Source organism: Scaptodrosophila lebanonensis, unplaced genomic scaffold (assembly GCF_003285725.1).
Source record: "Scaptodrosophila lebanonensis strain 11010-0011.00,11010-0021.00 unplaced genomic scaffold, SlebRS2 tig00000098-arrow-pilon, whole genome shotgun sequence".
Lineage (NCBI taxonomy): Eukaryota > Metazoa > Arthropoda > Insecta > Diptera > Drosophilidae > Scaptodrosophila > Scaptodrosophila lebanonensis.
In genome coordinates, this window is record NW_022060568.1 from 1,020,527 (window position 1) to 1,042,608 (window position 22,082).

Consider the following 22,082-nt stretch of genomic DNA (forward strand, 5'->3'; position numbering starts at 1 on the left):
ACTCCAAGAACAGAGAGGGAACTCCTTAATAACTCCTGTCCTGCTGGGGTTGACGCCAGACTCAAGACTTGAATTAAGCACCAATAATTTGCAATAGCATAATTTAAAATTCGACCCTCAAATAAGGGAAAATATGGTTCAATCTTTTATGTATGATTGGGTTTAAAGACGACTGGGTCTATTTATCCCATCTAGCTGGAAAGGAGCTGTTGGAAAACAAGAAAAAATATAAAAATAAATAGTTAGACTATAAAGGTGCTTTAAATTATTTGCTTTCAGAAAAGCCAATTATTATGCCAACACAGTCTGATATCCCCTCTCCTGCTTTTTATCGTCGCATATACATATATACTATATACATAGCTTCAGTGCCAACCTGCTCGAATGCTGTTAATAAACAAAAGAGCAGAATTTGAGCTGCAGAAAAGAATAAAAAACACACACACAGAGTGGTGTGTTTGTATTCCCAACACACAAAATCACAGATTACCAAATCAATATTGATTTAACCTCGTCCTGCATCCCCAGAGCCAAAGGACAAAAGCTGGGACAGAGCCATAAATTTGGTAGCTATTGTGGGCCTTCACAAAAATTTGCTATGCGGCGTTTTCCACATCACAATAAAATTATATATACCTCTCATGTATACTTGTATATGCATATATGTGTGTGTGTGTGTGTTTTTTTTTTGCGTCATCTAATTCGGATAATAGGCTAAACATTTAAGCGAGCACAAATTTTATGGACAACGGATGTGAAAATATATGCGAAACGTTCGCATCTAGTCTTCCTGTGTTGGAATAATGTCAGGGTTGCCAACGTCGCCGCTTTTGTGCGCAACAAATTGCGTGTGTAATGAAAGCCAAGTCGTCTCCCACACCCTTCCGCCCCCTCACACTACAAGCCGAGGCCACGTCCATTGGTCCATTGGTCCATTGGCCATCTGCATGCTGTGGCGCGTGTCCTGTGACAAATTAGCCTCACAAAGAAGCGCATAAAAAAGCGACCAACAAAAGTTGTCAATTAGCAGGAAGATGTGAAGACGACGCCGAACGCATTGCAGCAGCTTCCGGTGTGAAAGCATTTTGTCAGACGAGCACACAAAAAGACCCTGTGCCGTTCCCCATTCCCCATTCCCCATCTCCCCCTCCATGTGGGGAGGGGGGTGGACACACAATAGGCGGCATAAGGCAGCTAAACGTGCAACATTTCAGCATCTTCCTTCACTTCACATCCCGTCTGCTTGCATTCAACTAAGATATATGTATGTATTTGCGAAAAAATGAACGCATTCAGTTTATTACCTTAAACTGTATCTTGCAGAAGATTTTCAATTCAATATTTTCACCCCCCGGCCATGAATCTAGCTTTGGGTGCTCAATGGACTGTGGGACTGCGGGGGGGAAAGCATAAAAGGAAGTGTGCATAACTTTATGCAAATCTGTGCTACTTAGGCATGGTTCACAATTTTGTTATCCCTTTTATTATACTAATCATTAGTGTTTAATGCGCTGCAACTCGTTGGATCTATTCTCCCTCAGAGCTAAGCTGTCTGCTCCAGAAAGCAAAGCAACATTGAAGGGGACAGTCAAATTATTATCCAAAGAATTTCCTTAAAAGTTATTTCCGCTGCTTTCTTCAGCTTCCGTTCAGACTGTGGAGCTAATTTTTGATCTTTTGAAAGAGCGCCTTCTTCTTCATATTTGCTTTTTTCAGTACATTTCTTTAGCTTTGAATGTTATTTTCTTGCTTCAGGATAGTGACTGATATACTGCAATCTTCTTATATTTCTGATATAGAATATAAAGATTTGGAATGGTTACTAAAGCAAAGTATAAAAGCAACAATATATTCTTTATGCAACATTGCTCTATAAAAGAGTTAAACCAGATATTAGACTACAAAATATGAATCTCTAAGAAACTAAAATCTGCCGAATCTTGAGTTCATTCTTTATTTTTCACTTAAAGACTACATTTCGGCGCTTTCGATCGGTTGTTATTTAAATGTTTTCCAACTGGAATGTCTTTTGACTGCGTTGAGCAACCGCATCCCTCGAGATTATGTAGCGTAGTGCAAATCGAAGTCGATAGCAGTTCGATATGCGCTTTTCTACACACACACACACTTTGGATCAAGGACGCGGCCAACTTTCCCACGTCTGCGGGCCACTCATAAATTTATAAGTGCGCGCGACGACGCACTCATAAAAATTCAAATTCAATGCGAAAAGAATAACCGCAACAAATAATCAATTTGTTACAGAGGCGTTATTCAGAGCCCCGCATACGCACAAAATTCGAACCGAAGAACCAAAGAACGAATCAACGAACCCTCCCAACACTTGACGGTCGCAACGAAGTCGCCGCCGACGTTGCCACTCAACCGCGCGTCCTAGTCGAGAAGTCAAAGTCAACGCGGCTACCGGCTAAGGATTGAGCGTCAAGGATTCCGGATCGAGGGCTGAGGACTGGAGGTCTACCCTGTCGATGAGAGGCAGTGCGAATTGCATTCGCTTAGGCACAACCCCATAAATTAAAATACATTAGCATTGCCACAGCGCCTAGTGGCAGGCAATGCAAAATGAAATTGTCACGAGCAGGAAGCGAAGAGTGAGAGAAAGAGAGACAGGGAGAAAAGCGAGAGAAGAAGTGCAAATAGTATCGAAAATAGCTGGCAAAACAAACAGCGCCAGAGCCGAGACGAACCAAAGGGGTTGCTCTGCCTTTGCCTGCCGCCAGTCAATTAGAAACGTTTCGGGCCACTCGTCGCACATCCTTAACGCTCTGGAGTGGCTTGTGGCACACACACACACTCACACACACACACACACACACACACACAATGCGACCTGGTAACAATTTCTAAGTGAGCAGTTTAAAGGGCAGTAGCAGTAGCTGTAGCAGTAGCAGTAGCAGGAGGAACAGCAGCCTGGGAAGCCCTCAAGGCAAAATGCAACAGTTTTTCGAGTGGCCACCAAGTGGATCGAGTGGCCGCTTGAACGGCACGCAAGGAGTTGTGCGCCAAGTGGCAGATAAATTTCAGAGTTCAGTTGAGCAGTTCCTTGACTGTGTTCGTTCGGTCGACTGCCTAGCAAAAGGGCAACCTTGTGTCAACTCGCATTAAAATCAACATTCAGTTCATTTTTCACTCTTTCGGCCTGAGAAAAATGCCAAACAAAAAGTACACGCAGTTCTCCATCTTTTTTTCTCATTTTCATTTATTTTTCAGTTTCTTTTTATTACACAAAACTTGCCTTATCGAGTGGCCGAGCAACGCGCACACAATAGACGACTTAAGACTAGGCACAAAAATACAAAAAAAAAATTATGTTACGTGGGCTTTGAAAAAAAATTGTATCATGCGACTGCGCTTATATACAAAACATTTACAAATTTACAAACTTTAACTCTAGGTTTTAAATATGCAAAAAAAAAATTGATACAGTACACGCTCCATATAGGCAGTCTGTCGAAATTTCTTCGACTTTAATTCGACACTAACTATGGAAAGAGCTAAGATTTTGTAATGTGAATTTTAAGCTCTGTTCCAGATTTAAGCCGTTCGAATACTCAGTTTGCCAGCAGTGTTATATCTTTGGCTATAGATTGGCAAATTTGATTGCGCATCGCTGGTTCGAACACCGCCGACGGAAAAAACAACAAGTTGAATCAATTTTAAAAAGTTATTTAAATTTGAATTGCGAATCAGGCCTAAATCTGCCAAGGTTAAAATTCCTATTTAATGTAGTAAATAATATCCTGGGATCTTTCAGGACTAGGCCCCCATTAAAAGACGAAGTCGTCCCTTGTTTGTCTGTTTGTAGCTTTGGATAGGACCTTCCCAAATAGTTACCTTTACATTGGACAGATATTGCTAATTTGTCTCACACTCAACTGCCTATATCGGGCGCATACTGTAGATATATGTATAGTACATGTATTTATATAGTATATATTTGTTTATGTAGAGAGTGAGAGAAAAAGTAACTGATGTGAGACACTTTACTGTCTGAGATCCAGCCCCAAGCCAGGCGCAATTTAGCGCGCTACTCACACATCCAACGCCAGCTCCTCGTCCTCATCGTCGTCCTCGTGGCTCAGAGGCTGCTGCTCGAGCGTTGGCGTTTTGCTGCCTGCAGCGACCAGCGGCGTCGTTGGTCTTCTTGCCTCCGCCAGCGTTTCATTCTCCTCCGAGGCGGCGACGGCGATAGCGCGTTCCGGCGGACTGCCCGGATTCAGTTGCGGACTAGGCGTCTGCAAGCGTTGTCTGCTGCTGCTGCTCCGCTCGTACTCGGCCTCACTGGCGCTTTGGCTGGTCGCTGGCGAGCGTTCGCGCTCCCGCTCCCGCTCTCGCTCTCGATCGCGTGTTGGCGTTGTTGTGGCCGCCGCCGCTGCCGCCGCATAGTAGCCGCTGAGCGAGCTGAGTGAGGAGCTGGCGCTGTGCAGGGCGCCCATCGGTGCGCCGGGCGGTGGCGGCGGCATGCCCGGCAGTCCCATGGGCGGCATGCTCGGGTACATGCGATATGAGGCGGGCATTGGTTTTTGTAGAGCGGCCGCAGCTGCCGCTTGACGATAATAGATGTCAATGGCCGAGGGCGGAGCGCCATGAGGCGTTTGGGCGGCAGCGGCGACGCTTGCGTACGGCCAGGCGCTAAGGTAGGGCGAGGCGCCGCCATAAAGACGTTGAAAGGCCGCATAATTGCCAGCCTCGGCGAGCAGTTCCAGGCCCACGGCGGTCTGGCGCTTCCATTTGGTTCTACAGAGATAATGGAGAGAAAGGGAAAGAGAAAGATGGAGGGAGTATGCGATTAGTCAGGCTGCCGCAACGAATGTTAAAAAATTCAAATAAATGGAAATAAAAACAGTGCCCTGGTCCTGCGCATTATTAATCATGTCAAGCACTTTCTCGGATTCCATACACTTCTCCTTTTTTGTTTTTGCTCGATTTTGCTGCATCATGCAACTGCAACAGACTAGCCGAGGAACCGAACAACCGACCAACCGACCAACCGCCCGCCCTCCCGCTGCTCTGTGTGCAACGATACTGCTGCCCTATTATTGCTGTTTATATTTCGCACTTAATTGTTTTGTCATTTATCTTCCCGGCCATGCCGCGCCCCCGACGCCAGCGCCTAATTGGCTTAGCAACGATGACGGAACCGATAGACCAACCGATGAGCAAACAACCGAACGAGGAAATAGTCCAAGTCCCTGCGACCGCCCGCCTGCTCGAGTTTAGCAAATCCTTTAATTGCGCCAACACCAACGACGTCTAGGCGCCGCCGTTTCACTGCCACAGAGCCGGAGAAATAGACGAAGAGATAGAGAGAGAAAGAGAGAGAGAGAGAGAGCACATTGCTTGTTTTCTTTTCGCGCACTCATCCAACTCGTGAGCAGCTGTGAAACTCTTTAAAATGTTTAACGGCTCTCACGGCGCGCAATATCCGGTTGCCCGAAAAAATAAAATAAAATTGATCTTGCGGCCCAGGCACAGGCAAAATGCTACGTTGTTGTTGTTGTCGTTGTTGTTGTTGTTGTTGTTATTCCTGCTGCTGTTGCCGTCGAATTGTGACAAGTCATTGAGCAATAATTAAAAACGAAAATAAAATGCTATTAAACGTAATAAGCTGCGGCTTTTGTTGCTATTTTTAAACAGCAGCGACGCGTCGCAGCAAACACAATATTAGAAAATCGTAATTGTATATATACTCTCTCACACATACACACACTCATATCTATCGGAATACAGTACAATTTGCTTAATAGTGGATGTGGGAACTTGAAATATCCCTAGACTATATATTTTCAAAAATTGTATAATACCAGTAAACTGCAGTTGCTTCGACATCACAGACTGATTGTGGATCTTCAATGAACCATCAATTGAGAAAAGCTAAAAAAAAAACATATTTCATTCCATATCCATATTCAAAAGTAAGTCCCCTAGAACTTCCATGCATACTTGTAGATTATCTCTATATTTCTGGAACTGTAATTTTCATGAAACATTCGCATTTCTATTATTTGATCGTTAAAAAAAATGATAATATAGAGGAAACGATCACTTTGAAATTGGCCGCGGTTTCTTTAAATAGTTTCCACTGTACTCGTATAACGAAAGACTTAAGCAACAAACTTGCGCACGCATGCAATCAAAGCGCGTTGAGCGCCGTCGAGTGGCGCAAAATAAAAAAATAAACAACTCATTTAATAAACAGCGCGACAGTAATGACAACAAATATAACTACAACAGCAACAGCAACAACAAGAGTGTTTCAACTATTTTACGACTGTTTCGCAAAATGCAGCAAATTAAGCAATCAGCATAAAAACAAAATGCATAAACCGTCAACGACTCACTTGACGGCTGCGAATCCTCAAATCTGGAATCGTGACTCGCAGTCGGCAAAACATTAAAATCATTTTTATCGAAAGTGCGCAAAGAAATGGGCGTTGGACCATAAAACGCGCTGATTAGCGCGGCAAAACCAAAACAAAGATTCCATTGCCATTGCCATTGCCAAAGAGGCCGGCCCCTCGACTCACCTACGATTCTGGTACCAGGTCTTCACCTGGCAATCGCTCAGCTCCAGCTTATTGGCCAGCTCCATGCGGTCCTGCACGCTCAGATATTTCTGTCGCTCGAAGGACTTCTCCAGCGTCTGTAGCTGATGATCTGTGAAGGCTGTCCGCGCTTTCCGCTGCTTCTTGCTCAGACTGAGACTCAGATGTGAGTCACCATTGGCGCCCGAGCCGCTGCCATTCTTCAGACTATCATCGCCGTCATCGTCTTTGGCACCTATAGAGGAAACGAAATAATTGGAAGAATGACAGGAATATAGTTTTTTGTTTTCTACAAGTACCATAAAAATCTTTATCTCTTTATGTATAAAAACAACTGTTCATAACACTGAATATTTCTTGAAGTACTTTCCAATCACGTGATTATTCTGATTTCTTTCCAAATTCGTTCTAAAACTTATTCCTTACTTTTATAAATATGTTCCTTTTGGCATCAGAACTCAATACTTGACGTTCCGACTTGTCTTTTTTATACGCTATATATACCCAAATTGTTTTATAAACCGATCGATATATGCCATCGAAACCTATCTGTTAGTACTATTACTTATATTGTCATTGAAGAGTCTTTTTTGATTCCCTTTAACAACATAAGTATGTACCTTAATCAAAGGTAAGATAAAATTGCATTTTAAATTCATTTAATGCTGGATAATTTTTAAACTACAAGTAAGAATATATGTTCTTATAATGATTTTAAAGTGCCTTTGTTTCTTGGTTTTGTTCTTATTTATTGCATTCACATGTAGGCCTAGTCTATCCGCCTATTTATTATTAACTTCTACCCCTACTCGATCTCCGCCTTCCGCTTTGTCCCTCATCATCATTGCTTTTATGGCAGCTGTTTGAACTGGCTGCGGGTCTCTGAGCATTTTGCCACTCATATTTTTACAATTTTCTGCAACATTTACGCGCTTTTTAGTTTTATGGTATGCCAACATGCAACAAGACCGGCAGCTACAGCAGCAGCTACAGCAGCAGCAGCAGCAACAACAACAACAATAATAACTGCTACCACTTGCTCCGAAACTAACATCAACAGCACCATTGACGAGGCAGCAGTTAAATGCGCAACTTTGTAGCGGGGCGCTCAACAATGCGACCGAATCGCTCCACACCGATCCGACATGCCATTGCTAATTTGCAATTAAACAGTTTATGAGCACAAATTACAACAACAGCAACAACACCAATAACAACTGCACAACAGCCAGCACCACAATCTTAATACTCTCAGTGCTTTATAAGCCATTCAATTGGAGAAACGTTTGCATAATATTTGCATTTCGAAGGCGAGAAACAGAATAAAGAATGCGAATATCTGATATTGCCAAAGTGTTCATGAAATGGAAAGATATACAAGTAGTGAAAGGTATTCAGTCAACTCACATGCATATATCAACTATATAATATTCCCACAAACATGCTTAGGAGAGTCTGTGTAATGTTCACAAGAGTGCAGATAGTTCTCTTTTTATTTAAATTCTAGACTAGTAAGCAATGTTTGGACCGAGTTCTATCAACTTTGTTAAAGTAGATTTTTATTAAATATTCAGTTAAATTTCAGTTCAATAAAAATATATTTTGGTTGCTCAACAAATTAAAGCACTTTGTGCCAATTGTTGAATGGAATTATGAAGGCCGTTTAATAATTTGGAACAAAATTGTTCATTTGTTTTGTTATAAACTGTTCTTGACTAGGATAGGAAGGTGTTGTTCGTCAATAGGGCTTCCCAAATTAGGGGTGTTGCTTATATTTGTTTTTTTTTTTTTTTTTTTTTTTTTTTTTTTTTTTTTGTTGATAGGAGTTGTTGCTTATTATTTGTTCAAATGTCATATTTTTTCTTGGCGCAACTAAATGTCCACTGAATAGCCAATGCCAATTCAAAAACTAAAAACTGCATGCACACTATATATATATACATATATATAAATATATACATAATTTTAAAAAGGCTCTCAAGTGTGCCATAAACAGCAGAATGGAAAAGCTTAACTGATTGCTCACTTTGTACATCGTCTGTTGAATATTATATTGATTGCGCTCTGATTCTAACAATGAAAGAAAATTGTTCCTCTATTTTATAGGATTATAATACTTGTATATTTTGTGCTCATAGCTAGCGATTTTTTCGAGTACTCTCTCCTCAATCAATGCCTAAAGCAAGCCACTGTGCCGTGTCATTTCCCTCTGCAGTCATTGCTAACTGTTCACACACACACACACACACACACACACACAAAGCAAGCCACACAAGCACACATACTTGTGTTTATAAAGTTATTTACACTTTGCCAAGCAGACAGCAACAGCCAAGTGGCCAAAAGCAAGCGCTCACAAAACATTTCCGCAAAAATGCGCGCAACGTCTGCCATAGGTGTTCTTTTTGTTGTTGTTGTTGGTGTTGGTGTTGTTGCTGCCTCCGCCATCGCAGGCGACGTCGTAGCGCGCATTTGTAATTAAGTGCTCGTGGCTAAATTGTATTAAACATGCTTAAGTGTGCAACCGCAGCCCAGAAACATACAGACACACTTGCACATATACAAGAATGTATATGCATGCATATAGACATAGACTAAAAGCAGCGGCAAAGAAACAGAGAAACAACAACAACAACAGCACCGATATATGCGAATGCAACTACAACTTTCTGTTAACTTCCTAGCCCAGCTGCCATCTGCATTTAATTGCGAGCATAACAACAGCAACAGCAACAGCACCATGAACAACAATTGGCCTTTTTGCATTTTAATTAAACCGACACTCACACTCACCCACAAGAGTATACCTACATACACATACACTAGATTGTCTGTATGGAGCTGGCTGCCTGACTGCCTGCCTGACTGCCTGCCTGCCTGTCTAGCTTGCCTGTTTTGTTGTTAAACGTTTATCAACATTTTGATAATGTTTGCGTTTAGTGTGCGCTCAGCAACACCCGCGATCCCATCGAGCAGCGAAGCGACGCGACGCGACTCAACGCGACTCAACGCGACGCTGACTGCGACTGCGGCTGAGACTACTGGTTGCATAACGGTATCGCGTTTTAGTGCTGCCTGCCTGCCTAACTACCTGTCTGCATTATAATTTATAATTATTGTGCTATGATTTTTGCGCTGCTTCCTTTCCTTTCCTTTCCTTCTCTGCACGAACAAACGAAAGACTTAGGCAACAAACTTGCGCCGCAAACTTCCGCACTCAACTTTGGGGAAGTGCACGTAGATTACATGCATACACACACATGTGCACGTCTGTATTGGTGCATTTGCAACAACCACATGTTGCAGCTGTTATTGTTGTTGTTGCTATTATTATTATTATTGGTGTTGGTGTTGGTTTTATCGCCCACTATCAACAACAATGGACAGCAAATTCCAAAAGCAACGTTGGTGCCACATGAAGCATACATACGAGTATATGCAATCATAATCATATTACATACAACAGCTCAAAAAAAAAAATAAAAGAAAATAGGAATAACAAAGCATAAGTATTTCTTTAAATAAACTATTACATACTTCTGTGCTTCACAAATATTTTTAAACGATCTACTTAGATACCCTCCACTGTGAATCCATGAATACCCTGCTGTTTCCGTACTTGCTCCTCTTTTATTAGAAAGCAGTTCTTAATTATTCTGTCTTCGAGGCCCTTGATCATAGTCGGTCTAGACACGTTATCTGTATCATATAGGTATATAACCAAACATGTCTACCCTTCTCCCTTCTGAGTTGCACAAAATAACGGCCCAAAAACAATATTACGATTGAACTTTTCAGTGAAGGGTATAACAAACATATACAAGTATTATAACAATTTAGATTTATATGCAAGGGATAAAAAGTCAAGTAAAACGGCATTTTTCTTCGAAAACTGCGCAGACAGGTCTGCCTTAAATGAATTCTTTTTAAATTGTAATAATTTGTTACTTATTATTGAGATGAAATCTCGCACGAGTAGTTGAATCTCTAGTACAGGCAATTCAAATTTTTTAAAATTAGAGTCCAAACAATTTTGAACAGAGCCGGTATGTCTTGGCTTGATTCTTTCTAATGGTAATTCTTAGTTTTCTCTAAAAGATTCATTGAATATTCTTTTAAGCGTTTCTGCCTGGCTTGCCAATAAATAATTTTAGGAATATATGAACAGCTTTGTTTCAAGCTTTGTTGCTTTATGGAATGCAAAACGAGCTGCGTGAAAAACAGCTTATTGCCATTTTGGTAATAAATTGTTTCTTTTTGAAAATCTAGTTTTGAATACTCGCTAAATGTATATATAGCATTAGTTATAATATCATATTGACATTAATTAACAGTTTGCATAACTTTCTCCACTTCAACTTTATTTTGATGATTTGATAGGCTTTCAAATTTTTAAGTGATTTGACTTTTGTTTTAAAAAGCCTCTAAGTATTTAGTTTTGGGAGACGGTTAATCATATATACATAAGTACTTATTTGTTATTTGCTCAATTGTGCGCTCGTGGAAGCTACAAAAAGTGAAAAGGCAAAGTGAATTCTTATTGGAACAAGCAGAAAGACAGATTTAGTTTCGAGATCTTGTTCTATTTGTACATATTCGTAAATTCTATAAATTGTTACAATGTGATCCGTCCCTTCTATTTTGCTCCACTATATGTATATATAGTGATTTGATTTGATTTTAAAATAGAAAAAAATCTATATAATATTGATTATCTTGTACGATTATTGCGTAGACTTTTCAACTCCAAATATTTTGTAAAAAACCTCCAAGTAGTTTCTTCAAGCGTTTCTTCAGAAATTGTCAGCGTGCGACCGAATCACAAAATCATAAACTTATATTTTTGACTTCTTTTTAAATTGCGCTCATATGGAAGCCACAAAAGCTACGCATTTTTCAAATTCCAGTCAAAAATATCAATTTCAATTAAAAAATTGTCAATTTTGCTCAGGTTTTAGTTACTGTTGTTGCTGTTTTTCTGTCTGCCATCAACTGCCTGTGCTTCTTGTTGTTGTTCTGGATTCTTGGCTCTTTTGATATTTCGTTTTTGGTACAAATGCGCACTCAGCCGGCAAGAAGTGTGATCCAAACGTCAATGCACATCAGTGTACAGTTCATTTGACAGGCAACAGCGACAACAACAACAACAACAGCAGCAACAACAACCAAAGCAACTCGACAAGGAGCGTTGAGCTCAATTTCAAACGCGCTACGCGCCTCATGTTAAAAAACAAAAACAAACAAGACTTTGCACGTCGCAAGTGGCTGAGCAATGAGAAGAGGCAAAAGCAACACGAGAAAATGAAGAAGAAGAAGAAGAAGGGGACGAGCAGGAGGAGTGAAGTGCAGCAATCCTTCTTGTGCCTTGTGTCCTGGCCAACTGTCGCTCGCACGCGTCTCAAGTGACACGCGAGTGTCGAACTATGGCCAAAAATGTTCAGTTATAGCTTCGAAATAAAAAGCATAAACTTGAAGAAAAAATTGAATATCGAGATCGACTTTTCAATTTTTTCATTTTTTCATTTTTTTTTTTGTTGTACTTGTTTTTGGCTTCGCAGTCGCTGTTGCGATTAAGCCGTTAAAAGCAACGTTTTGGTTTCGTTTCATAAACAAAAAACAAAAAAAGTAAAATAAATAAACGAAGAAAAAAACCGAAGCTTACAGAAAAATAATCTTTGGGTCGCGTCGCAGCGTGGGCTAAACTTGCCAGCCTGACTGACTGACTGCACACAATGACACCCAAAACATTTATGTCCACACAAACATACACTCTGCATGTGTGTGTGTGTGTGTGTGTGTGTGTGTGTGTGTGACTTGCCTTTGTTTGTAGCCAACACATTTAATTGTTGGCTTGTGTCTTAAATCACAACACCATTCCATCTGTCTGACCAAATCAAGTGTGTATACATATAAATGGGGTGTGCGTGTGTGCGTGTGTGTTTGTGTGCCTTCACAGCTGCCCCATTTCTCCTATTCATTTTATAGTTTAATTTGTTAATGTGTTTCTTTGGGGCTACCTGAGCATGAAATGGACAAACAACAAAAGTTAAATGAAAATCCAAACCATTCCCCTTTTCCTCTTCATTAAGAGCGTGCCTCAATTTCGGGCTTTATTAAAAAATTAAAATCAATAGATATGCTGTTCTATAATCTTATTAGTATTATCGTATTAGAGCCGGTCATGAGTGGCGTTTTCATATACGGTTCTATCCATTCAAAGCATACCTACTATATAGAATTCTATACATGTAGAATATGTATATAATACAATGTATATGACAATTATCCAGCTATGTTGGCAATAAATTGTCACCAATGGGATTATTGTTGTATTCTATCAGAGTTACGAATTATTATTTAAGGGAGCGCTAACAAAGTGCGCGAAAAGATGGCCGATATTCGATATAATATCATTGATATAGATCCGACTCAAATCTTCAATCTTCTCAATCATCAATTGTTAACTATCTTATTTAGTTCCAATATTTAAACAAATCAACACGTTTTCTATGGACTCTTAAATTGAAGACTCGTGGTAGCAATTCACTGACTTGGACAAGTTTTACATTTCTAAATATCGTTATTTACAATAATCATTCGCTCCACAAACTAAACCAGATTTTGAAATAAACATTTCCTATATAGTATACATATACGCAACCGTTCCATCAACTGGGAATGCGCAGACTCGGGTATCTATTGAATGATCTCACCCTATATGTCCTAGATAATAGCCCTCAGGAGGTACGGAAGGAATCCCCCCATTTACCCTTTTATAATTCCTACAATGTACGATTGCCAGACTCTGAAATTGAATAATTATGCGACTCAGAGGGGCTTTAAGTCATAACTATAATTACAAGTATTTAGAAATATTATTTCTTCGTTTTTTATTTCTTCAAAGATATTGACATCTATTCGAAAGTTAGAATAGAATATGTTATGAATTATATTCATAAATCTCTTATGAAAGTTGAATAAGTTACAGTGAGAGTAAGTGAGACAAAATACAAGAATACCAAACCTAATAAAAATAATGACTGCCTCAATCATATATACAAGTAAATCGTGCATGGCATCGCATCCATTTTCTCCCACACATTATTCCAATTTCCCTGTTCAGAAATGCATCGAAAGCATGGACCAATACGAATAATCAGTTGTTGCGCCATTAAATTGATAAACAGCACTAATTAGAGGCTATAGTTGATGCTGATGAGGTTGCAGACATAAAACACAATGTATGTGTGTGTTCTCTCCTCTTCCCTCGAAATCAATTTCGAACGCACGCTTATGACTATTTAATAGTAATTTGTCATAATTTGCATAACGTTTAAAAACACTTAACAAATAACAAATAATAAATAACAACAACAGCAAGCGCAAGAGCAACAACAGCAACAACATTAAATAAATTAATTTGTTGCATGCAAAAAGCAGTCGTCGAGAAGTCGGACGATCTATCGGACGGACGGTCGCTATAACTGACATTCGTGCCGGGCCAGGCCGGGCCTCAAGGGTAGTGGGTTGAGAGTGACGGGCGGGCTTATCGCTCGCTGCTATCTGACGAGGCTGTCACGAACACACACAACCATACACTACACATAGTATATAAGTACATATGTACATACATATATACTCACACATACTCGTATGTGCGTGTGTGTGTATACTCGCTGTTAAGTTTGATGGCTAATTTCACAGACACTGCCTGTTGACAATTTTGCACAAATTTGTTGCATGGCCATGTCACACACACAAACAAGCACTGCAAACACACACACACACACACACACACACACACACACACGCTCCCATGCTCGATAGGCGCATAAAATGTTGCACTTAAGCGACATCGCATTGCATTTATTAATAATGATAAATACTATAGCTTGGTCCGCAGAGTCAAGTCAGCGCCTCGACTGCTAAGCTACTAAGCACCTGCGACAACTTTTCTCACACACACACACACACACACACAAACACACACACACTCATATGCACAAGCACACACATATGCCCTGCAGTCTAGTGAACTAGTTAGCCTTAAGATGCTGAGTCATATTTAAGTGTATTTTTAACTCACTTTCTTTCGTTCAAAGTTGTATAACTAAAGCGTCATCTTCTTTTCAATTACACTTCCCATCAAACAGTAACTCCCATTCTCATCTGAATACCCTTAAGATGTTAGAATATTACCCTCACCTCCATCCGAAAAGAGTTCCCATATAGTTGCTTACTTCCATTCGATGATGCCTCTTATCCAACAGCATTGGACAAGATTTAAAACCAGTTACAGCCCTTTAAGACAAGAACTCTTTTTCCTTTAAAGTTAAATACTTTATAGTTTAAGCTACACTATATTGTTGAAGTCTATAGATCCCACTCTGCCCCTCACTTTCTGTTCAGCATTAGAAGAAAGCAAGCAAGTGGCATTCATTTCAAAATGCGCAACAGCCTTAACTCGTTTGAGTATTAGAAATCTGAAAGGTAGTGCATCTTTTTATTTCTTAATCGCGTATCCACTATAATATCAATAATTCATTGCTTCTACAATTGTCCACTCTTAACGAATAAAGTTTTAAAGTTAAATTCAATTACAACTTGTTCTATTCCTCAATTTAAATCATTTATAGTTTTCATAATCCCCACTGTCTGCGGATGTATTTTGAGCTGGTTCGCAAAAACAAAAACTAGTTCAGCTGCTAGTGTGAAAGTGGCAGTTGTCTTATCTCTTGGTATTTTGGCTTGGAGTTTTTTTTTTTTTTTTTTGTTGCTGCATTAAAGCGGCAGCGACGAATCTATTCAGTTTAAAGCTTTAAGTGCCAGCACTAACTGTTATGTTGATTATTTCAGATATATCCACACAGATCTTATCATTTGGGAGCAACTGCACCCAAAAGTGCCACAAAGTAACAAGTTTTCCAAGATAGGCTCGAATCGCATTAAGCCACAAATTATGCTTTTGATTTGAGCAACATTATGGAACTAAGTGGAATTCAATGCCTGGCTTATGTGCTCAAGTATTTTCTCTGGCAAAGAACAGCCTCACAATACCCAGCCTATGTTCTCCGTAGAGAACGGCAGACAACATACATAAGTAACGATAAGGAATCGCATAATTAACATGTGTAAATGCAAGAAAATCGAGTCACGAGAGCCTCACTATGCTGCAGGAAGAGGCTGAATTGCTAGTCCAGAGGCTTCGATTAAAAGTTAAACTCAGCCAACGCGTCGCTGATGAAATAGATGGACAGCATCCGAATTATGTGATCAGCTTGGCTGACTTTATTTACATTTTAATGAATTAATCCCGTTAATTGAAATAATTTAAGTGTGCAACGTGAATTATTAAATATTTAGTAACGAATTCATTTAATTACTCGATTGGCTTTACTGCTTTTTTAATTATACTTTCGATTTACGCCACATTCTAAACTGGTTAGACTTAACTAATTGGTTACCTGATTCAAAATTTCCCCCGTGCTGTTCTACTAAGCATATTTTTTATCACTCGATGCTGTGTTTAATTGAATTTTTTGTAATTTGTCATTTATTTAATTAATGCTCAGCAGAGAGCAACTGCATGAACGCCTTGTTCTCGAATATTAAATGCCGTACAAGTATGGCTTCCAAATTTCTTGTGAGCATTACACTAACATTAAAGATAATGAGTGTGTTTAACTGTACATATTTAAATTCAAATAAAATCAATTCACTTGACAGCTGTCACAGAAGCGATTAATCAACAAATACTTGTATATTTCTGATTTCCTTCCACACTTATCTCAAAATTGCTCATTTTTGTTGCTAATTAATATTTTAAAAACGGACAACTTAAATTATCCAGCAGCATCACAGCTAATTTGTTCGACTGTATGAACGCCTCATTCTAAAATATTAAAAGCGCTATTTAAACAAAATTTTTTGTGAACTTAACACGGACATTCAAGCAAATAAGTTGTGTTTTGCTTTATTAGATTATCAAAGAGTTTCAATATATTCAGATATAAATCGCTTTAATTGACTGAGAAATAAATTTCAAATCTCCTAAAAGAAAATTGCTGCCAATTATCATAGAGATCTTCCCATTAAATTTGATCGACAAATAGAGTATCACTCGACTTACCACAATCGTCGCTGTCGCTATCATCGATAGTGCTCGCCTGATCTCCGCTGATGCTGCTTCCTGCACCGCCTAATAGCAATCCACCGTTATTGTTGTTGTTGCCATTGCTGCCACTATTGCTATTGTTGTTGTTGTTGTTGGCGGCATGGTGATGATGGTGATTGCCAAGGGCTTGCAGTACTAACGGTGAACGCGAGCGATCGTCGAGAGAGTCCGCCGAGGCGGATGCCGCTGCTGCCGCATGGCGATGCAACACCTCCAGACGCTCGCGTTCCAAATGCAAATGATGCGGATGCGGATGCACGTGGGGGGGCTGCTGATGCTGCTGTTGCTGCTGCTGCTGCAGCATGGCGTAGTGAGCCGGCGTGGCAGCGTGCGGAAAGTGCGCCAAAAGGGCACCCGGTGGCAAGTGTGGAGCTCCGTGATGATGAAGCGCAGCAGCTGCCGCGGCAGCGGCGGCGGCAGCAGCAGCTGCCGATGCAGGGGGTGGCGTGTGGCGCGGCTGTTGCTGCTGCTGCTGCTGTTGTTGTTGTTGCTGCTGCTGATAATGCTCACGCTCACGTTCGCGCTCACGCTCGAAACGCAGCAAGTGCTGCTGTTGTGCGAGATAATGTTGCAGGGCTACATGCTGCTGATGATGCTGCTGCTGCTGCGGATGATGATGCTGCTGCTGTTGTTGCTGATGTTGCTGCTGCTGCTGCTGCTGATGGTGGTGAGCAGCGAGGGCAGCCTGATGTTGCAAGTGCGATGCTTGCTGCCCCATTGGCGGCGATACCGATGAGGCACGCACGCCTGCTGCTGCGCCGTAATGCGCCTCCGGACTGGCCGAGCGGCTGGCCGCCGCCATAGCTGCTGCTGCCGCTGCTGCAGCCGCCGCTGCCGCACTGCCCGCCAAGATGTCGGTGATCATGAAGCGGGAACGTGTTGCTGTTGCTGTTAGAGCGGCACTCGTGTCACGCGGCATCCCCCCTCCGACGCCCCCGCCGCCCGCTGCCGCAGCTGACACGGGCGTGAGCGGTACGGTGGGTGCAGGTGCAACGGCAGCAGTGGTTGTGGACATTTCCGGTGGCATTGTGGTCATGTGGGTGATAATGTTGCTGTTGTTGCTATCGACACTTGCTGCCGCTTCTGTTGTTGTTCTTCTTCTTTTTGTTGTTGTATTTATTAGCGGTCACAACAGGGAAGAGAAATGCACGACTTTGACACTCACACGACGCACGATTTCAATTTTTGTTTTTTGCCGTCGGCACAAATAGTTTTGCACAATAAAAAAATAAATATTTGTAATGGACAATCGGAAATTTGTAACGTGTTTTTATTTTTTTTTGGTTGGTGGTGTTCTTCGGCCCGCCGCCTATGATTGCCAACCACTTTGCATGTGGCGTGGCACAGCGCACAGCACAACTAACTGAATTGTATGTTGTTGTCGTCACTGCTGTTATTGTTGTTGCTATTGTTGCTAAAGCCGAGAGACAACCGCTCGCCTTTGCCTTTCAACCGAAACTGAACCTGAAACTGAAACTGTGGCCAAGCAAGCAAGCAGCTGCGTGTCTTGCTGTTGCCGTTGCCGTTGCCGTCTGCCGCCTGTTGTTTCGACCAGCGAGCAGTGAGCAGCGACCAGCGACGGCAGCCAACAACACTCAATAATCAGAAACAACAACAAAACCAGTCCTCAGTCTCGGCCTCAGTCGCCGTTGCTGTTGCTGTTGCTGTTGCCGCTGCCATCCATATCAAATGTAGCTGAACACCTGTCGTTGTCTCGCTCGCTCGCTCGCTCGCTCACACGCAAGCTTGCAAACGGCATTGTTGCTGCTATCTCTCACCGTGGTGAGTTTCCGACGCATCTCTGTAGGTGTGTGTCTGTGCTTCATTGTCTGTCGCTTGCATTTATTGGTCGTAATTGCTTGCAATTGACATTCATTAGTCTTCAATCAAAACAGTCAGACGACGGGCAGGCAGGCAGGCAGGCAGGCAGGCAGCAGCAACAACACCAACAACGACAGCTCCCATAGCTGCGCATGTGTGTGTGAGTGTGGTGAGTTGCGCACGCAAACAATGGCCGCTAACATAACGGTAACATTTGCTTTGCTATAAAAGTTTATGGCAAGCGCCGCATGCGTAAGGCAACAGCATCAGTCGGACTTATAACAACAACAACAGCAAAGACACAATAATAACTTGCTCAATTACAATGACAACAATAACAGCAACAACAACTTCATCTTGGCCCAAGTATTGTTGTTATTGCTAATATTGCCGCTGTCTGTAATAAAATGCTGCAACCCCGTCCAGCATCAGTACCAACAGCAACAACAACTTTAGCATCCTCGGGCTAAGCTCCGCCCCAGCAAACTGGTTCACAGACACACACGCACACACTCGCACACAGAGAGCCAAAGATACACACACATATAGCGCGCTCGCTCGCACACACGCCCAAAAGGCTGTGTGTGCTTCTTTTAGACTTCGTTAGTCACTGTTATTGTTGTTGTTGCTACAGATTATATGTGCCTGTATGTGTGTGTGTCTTTTGTTATTTTTGCGCTTGTTAACACTTTTTGTTTGGCATTTAAACAGTAAATTGGCAGCAGTTAAATGATGCCGCCGTCTCACTCTGTATGAACGTACTTACATACATACAAGTATATATGTGTGTGTGGTGCGTAATTGTGTGGGTGTGTTGGCCACTCCATTGCCGAATTTTTACTTCTGCTTCTGCTTTTGTTGTTGTTGCTGTCGCTGTTGCTCCCCATATCGATGTCAATTTGCTGCCTGATGATGACCAGGATCATGACTGAGGCCGCAGGGCTAACATTTTTTGCTTAGAGCGGATGCTGCTTTCCGCTGCCGCTTCATTTTCCCGCCCCCTTGCCATTTTCGTTGCTTGTCGCCGTAATGGCATTATTTTTGCCATTACAGGACATTTAATTGCATTTGATTGCTGCTTTACCTGAATGCTATTAATTCTTAATCCTCTTTCATGAATGAAACAAATTTTACACCTAACCACCTGCATTAATCAATACAGTCAATTGATCAATTAATTCCATACCTCATTGAGTGGCTATTTTAGTTTTCTAGCAAGAAATCTTGTTAACAAATTATAGTTTATACAGTTATACAAATTAAAAATGAATTTGTTTAAGAATTTACTCGAAAAGGGTATTGTAAGTACAACATTATGTTGATTCTAATTATTATTTGAGAAATTGCGTTATTCAACCATGGAGTTTTAAACATTTGGATTTAAAAGTAAATTAAAATGCCCAGAAAGTAATATAAAATTTTAAATCATTTCTAAGTATTAAAACGTTGCTCAGCTATTTAAATAGATAATACATTTTTATAAATAGTTTAAAAATGAAAATAAAATTATAGGCTAGAAAAATTAAATTAAATTTTAAGAAATGGGCCGATAATGCAGGGAACTTGTTCGGCAAAGAAAATCACAGTAATTGAAATTAATCCAAAATACAAGAGCTCCGACCTAAAAACAGTTTTTCAGGATGAAGTAGTATTTCGGACGAGAGCTTTATGACAGCATGTTCTCTAGATTGCCATAAAATGTTGACAATCAAAGGAATATTTTAAGAAAGTCCTGTTTACTTTGTGATTCACTTTGTGTTGGAGCAATGAATCATAAAAAGGCATGTTGTCATGCCATCATTATTGGACACTAAATAGCGGAACAATAATAATCCCAAACCCAATCTAATTATTAATAAAGTAAATATAAAAGCTAAAAGGATAATTTATCGATTAATATTTTATAGAATGTGACCAAATTGCAATTAGTATAACAAGAATTAACAATATTTATTGAATTTAAAGATACAATTTGCTATTTATTAAGAAAATGGAAAACTTGCTAGACATAACTTGATAAATATATCACTACCTAAAAGCAATTGCTTCCATCACTAACACCACAAAATTAGTCTGCCATTATGCATTAAAATAAAACCAATAGACTAAAGGTCCTCTAAATGAAACAGGCACAGAATGAATGTTTCCATGTTGTCTAAAAATATATACTATGTGCATAAATAAGTAGATAGCAAAATTCTCTAAATTTATGATCATCGATTAGTTCTATTTAATACGGAAACTTCTTCCAATAAATTTAAGGTAGAGCATTCAAAAATAGTCTAGCTGTTCGGACACAGTTCCGCAATCATAATTAATTTTTAAAAAAAATCGCATTATTTGGTATAAGCTGATGTCAGGTCACAAATACTCTGTTTTTGGGATTTTGTATTTTAAATTAACTGTAGCTTTTTCTACACAAAGGGCCAGAAGGGCATGTCAGTTAGGATGACATAATGAGTCTGTATAGCCATGTCCGTCTGTCTAGCTGTATGAAAGCAAGAATGTTAAAAAGTAGCAGACTTGGTCCAAGAAAGGACGAGTTTCTGAACCTCCCTCCCCCTGATGCAAGTATTTTAACCTCTGTTAACGACAATAACATCGGAAAAGCGTAGGAAATTTTGGTCTTGCTGGCATTAGAGAGATAGCGGGAGCTCTAAACATCTCTTACGGATCGATTCCACACATTTTGGTTGATGTTCCAATTTATGATTGTGTCTAAATTCTTGGCTATCTGTGACTCCGGCCTGTCTTCCAAAACTCAAGTATCCTGCTAAAAACTAAAGGTCACCCCAATGGAACAATCTTTTTATTTTAAACCAAATCTGATCAGATGCTACATAGGAGTATAATGAAGAATGAAATTGAACCCGAGTTGCAAGGAAGATTGGCAAATATGCTATTTATGAGTTGTAATATCCGAATACTGGCATTTGTAGTTTAGAAAGTAGTTACGCGGCCATTTGTACATACCATATGTGTACCTCAAACATCATGATTTGGGCTTCTGCTGACAAATTAGCGGCGCTACTTTCGTGGTGGCTCATGAAAGAAGCGCAAGTTAATGTGCAGGCGTAATGACTTCATTAAAAATAAATAAACAAATGAGAGGAGAGGTGGGGTGAGGTGAGGGGAAACGACAAGTAGACCTCACACTCATGTGTAATTATTTAAAAAGACATTAACATGAAATTTCCAGCCAGCAGCTCCAAGTGCGAGTGCTGCTTTCCCCGGGTCTGACCCGGACTCGGACTCGAACTCGAGCTCGGGCCGTCATTAAAATCAGCGAAGTGCGGCTGACCAGGCCTGTCCAGGGAGTGGAAGTGGGTAGGGAGGTGGGTTCACAATGTTGACAGTTGAACGAAACTCGCTGGTTGGCTGCGCGTCTAAATTTCACACTACCGTTGAGTTATTTTAATTAGCCACAACGCAGCGAGCAGCGAGCAGCGGATGTGGCGACAGTTAAAGGGATTCTCAACCACCCACCCGGCCAGTTAGCCGGCTAGCCAGCCAGCCAAAGG

General features: G+C 40.7%; 1 protein-coding gene across 1 annotated transcript; it reads right to left on the bottom strand.

The window, feature by feature from the left end:
* Positions 1-4,052: 4,052 nt before the first annotated feature.
* LOC115627944 (homeobox protein B-H2-like) lies at positions 4,053-17,776 on the bottom strand. Its single transcript, XM_030523837.1, has 4 exons — positions 17,482-17,776; positions 16,696-17,445; positions 6,549-6,801; positions 4,053-4,758 (listed from the first exon to the last, which is right to left on the bottom strand). The coding sequence occupies exons 1-4, from the start codon at positions 17,774-17,776 to the stop codon at positions 4,053-4,055; spliced, it is 2,004 nt and encodes a 667-aa protein (XP_030379697.1).
* Positions 17,777-22,082: the final 4,306 nt, after the last annotated feature.

Coding starts and splice junctions, on each gene's coding strand:
- LOC115627944 (XM_030523837.1), bottom strand. CDS start 17,776: ATGACCACAATGCCACCGGAAATGTCCACAACCACTGCTGCCGTTGCA. Junction 17,446..17,481: donor CGGCGCAGCAGCAGGCGTGC/GTGCCTCATCGG, acceptor TGGGGCAGCAAG/CATCGCACTTGCAACATCAG. Junction 4,759..6,548: donor ACCTGGTACCAGAATCGTAG/GTGAGTCGAGGG, acceptor TTATCTCTGTAG/AACCAAATGGAAGCGCCAGA.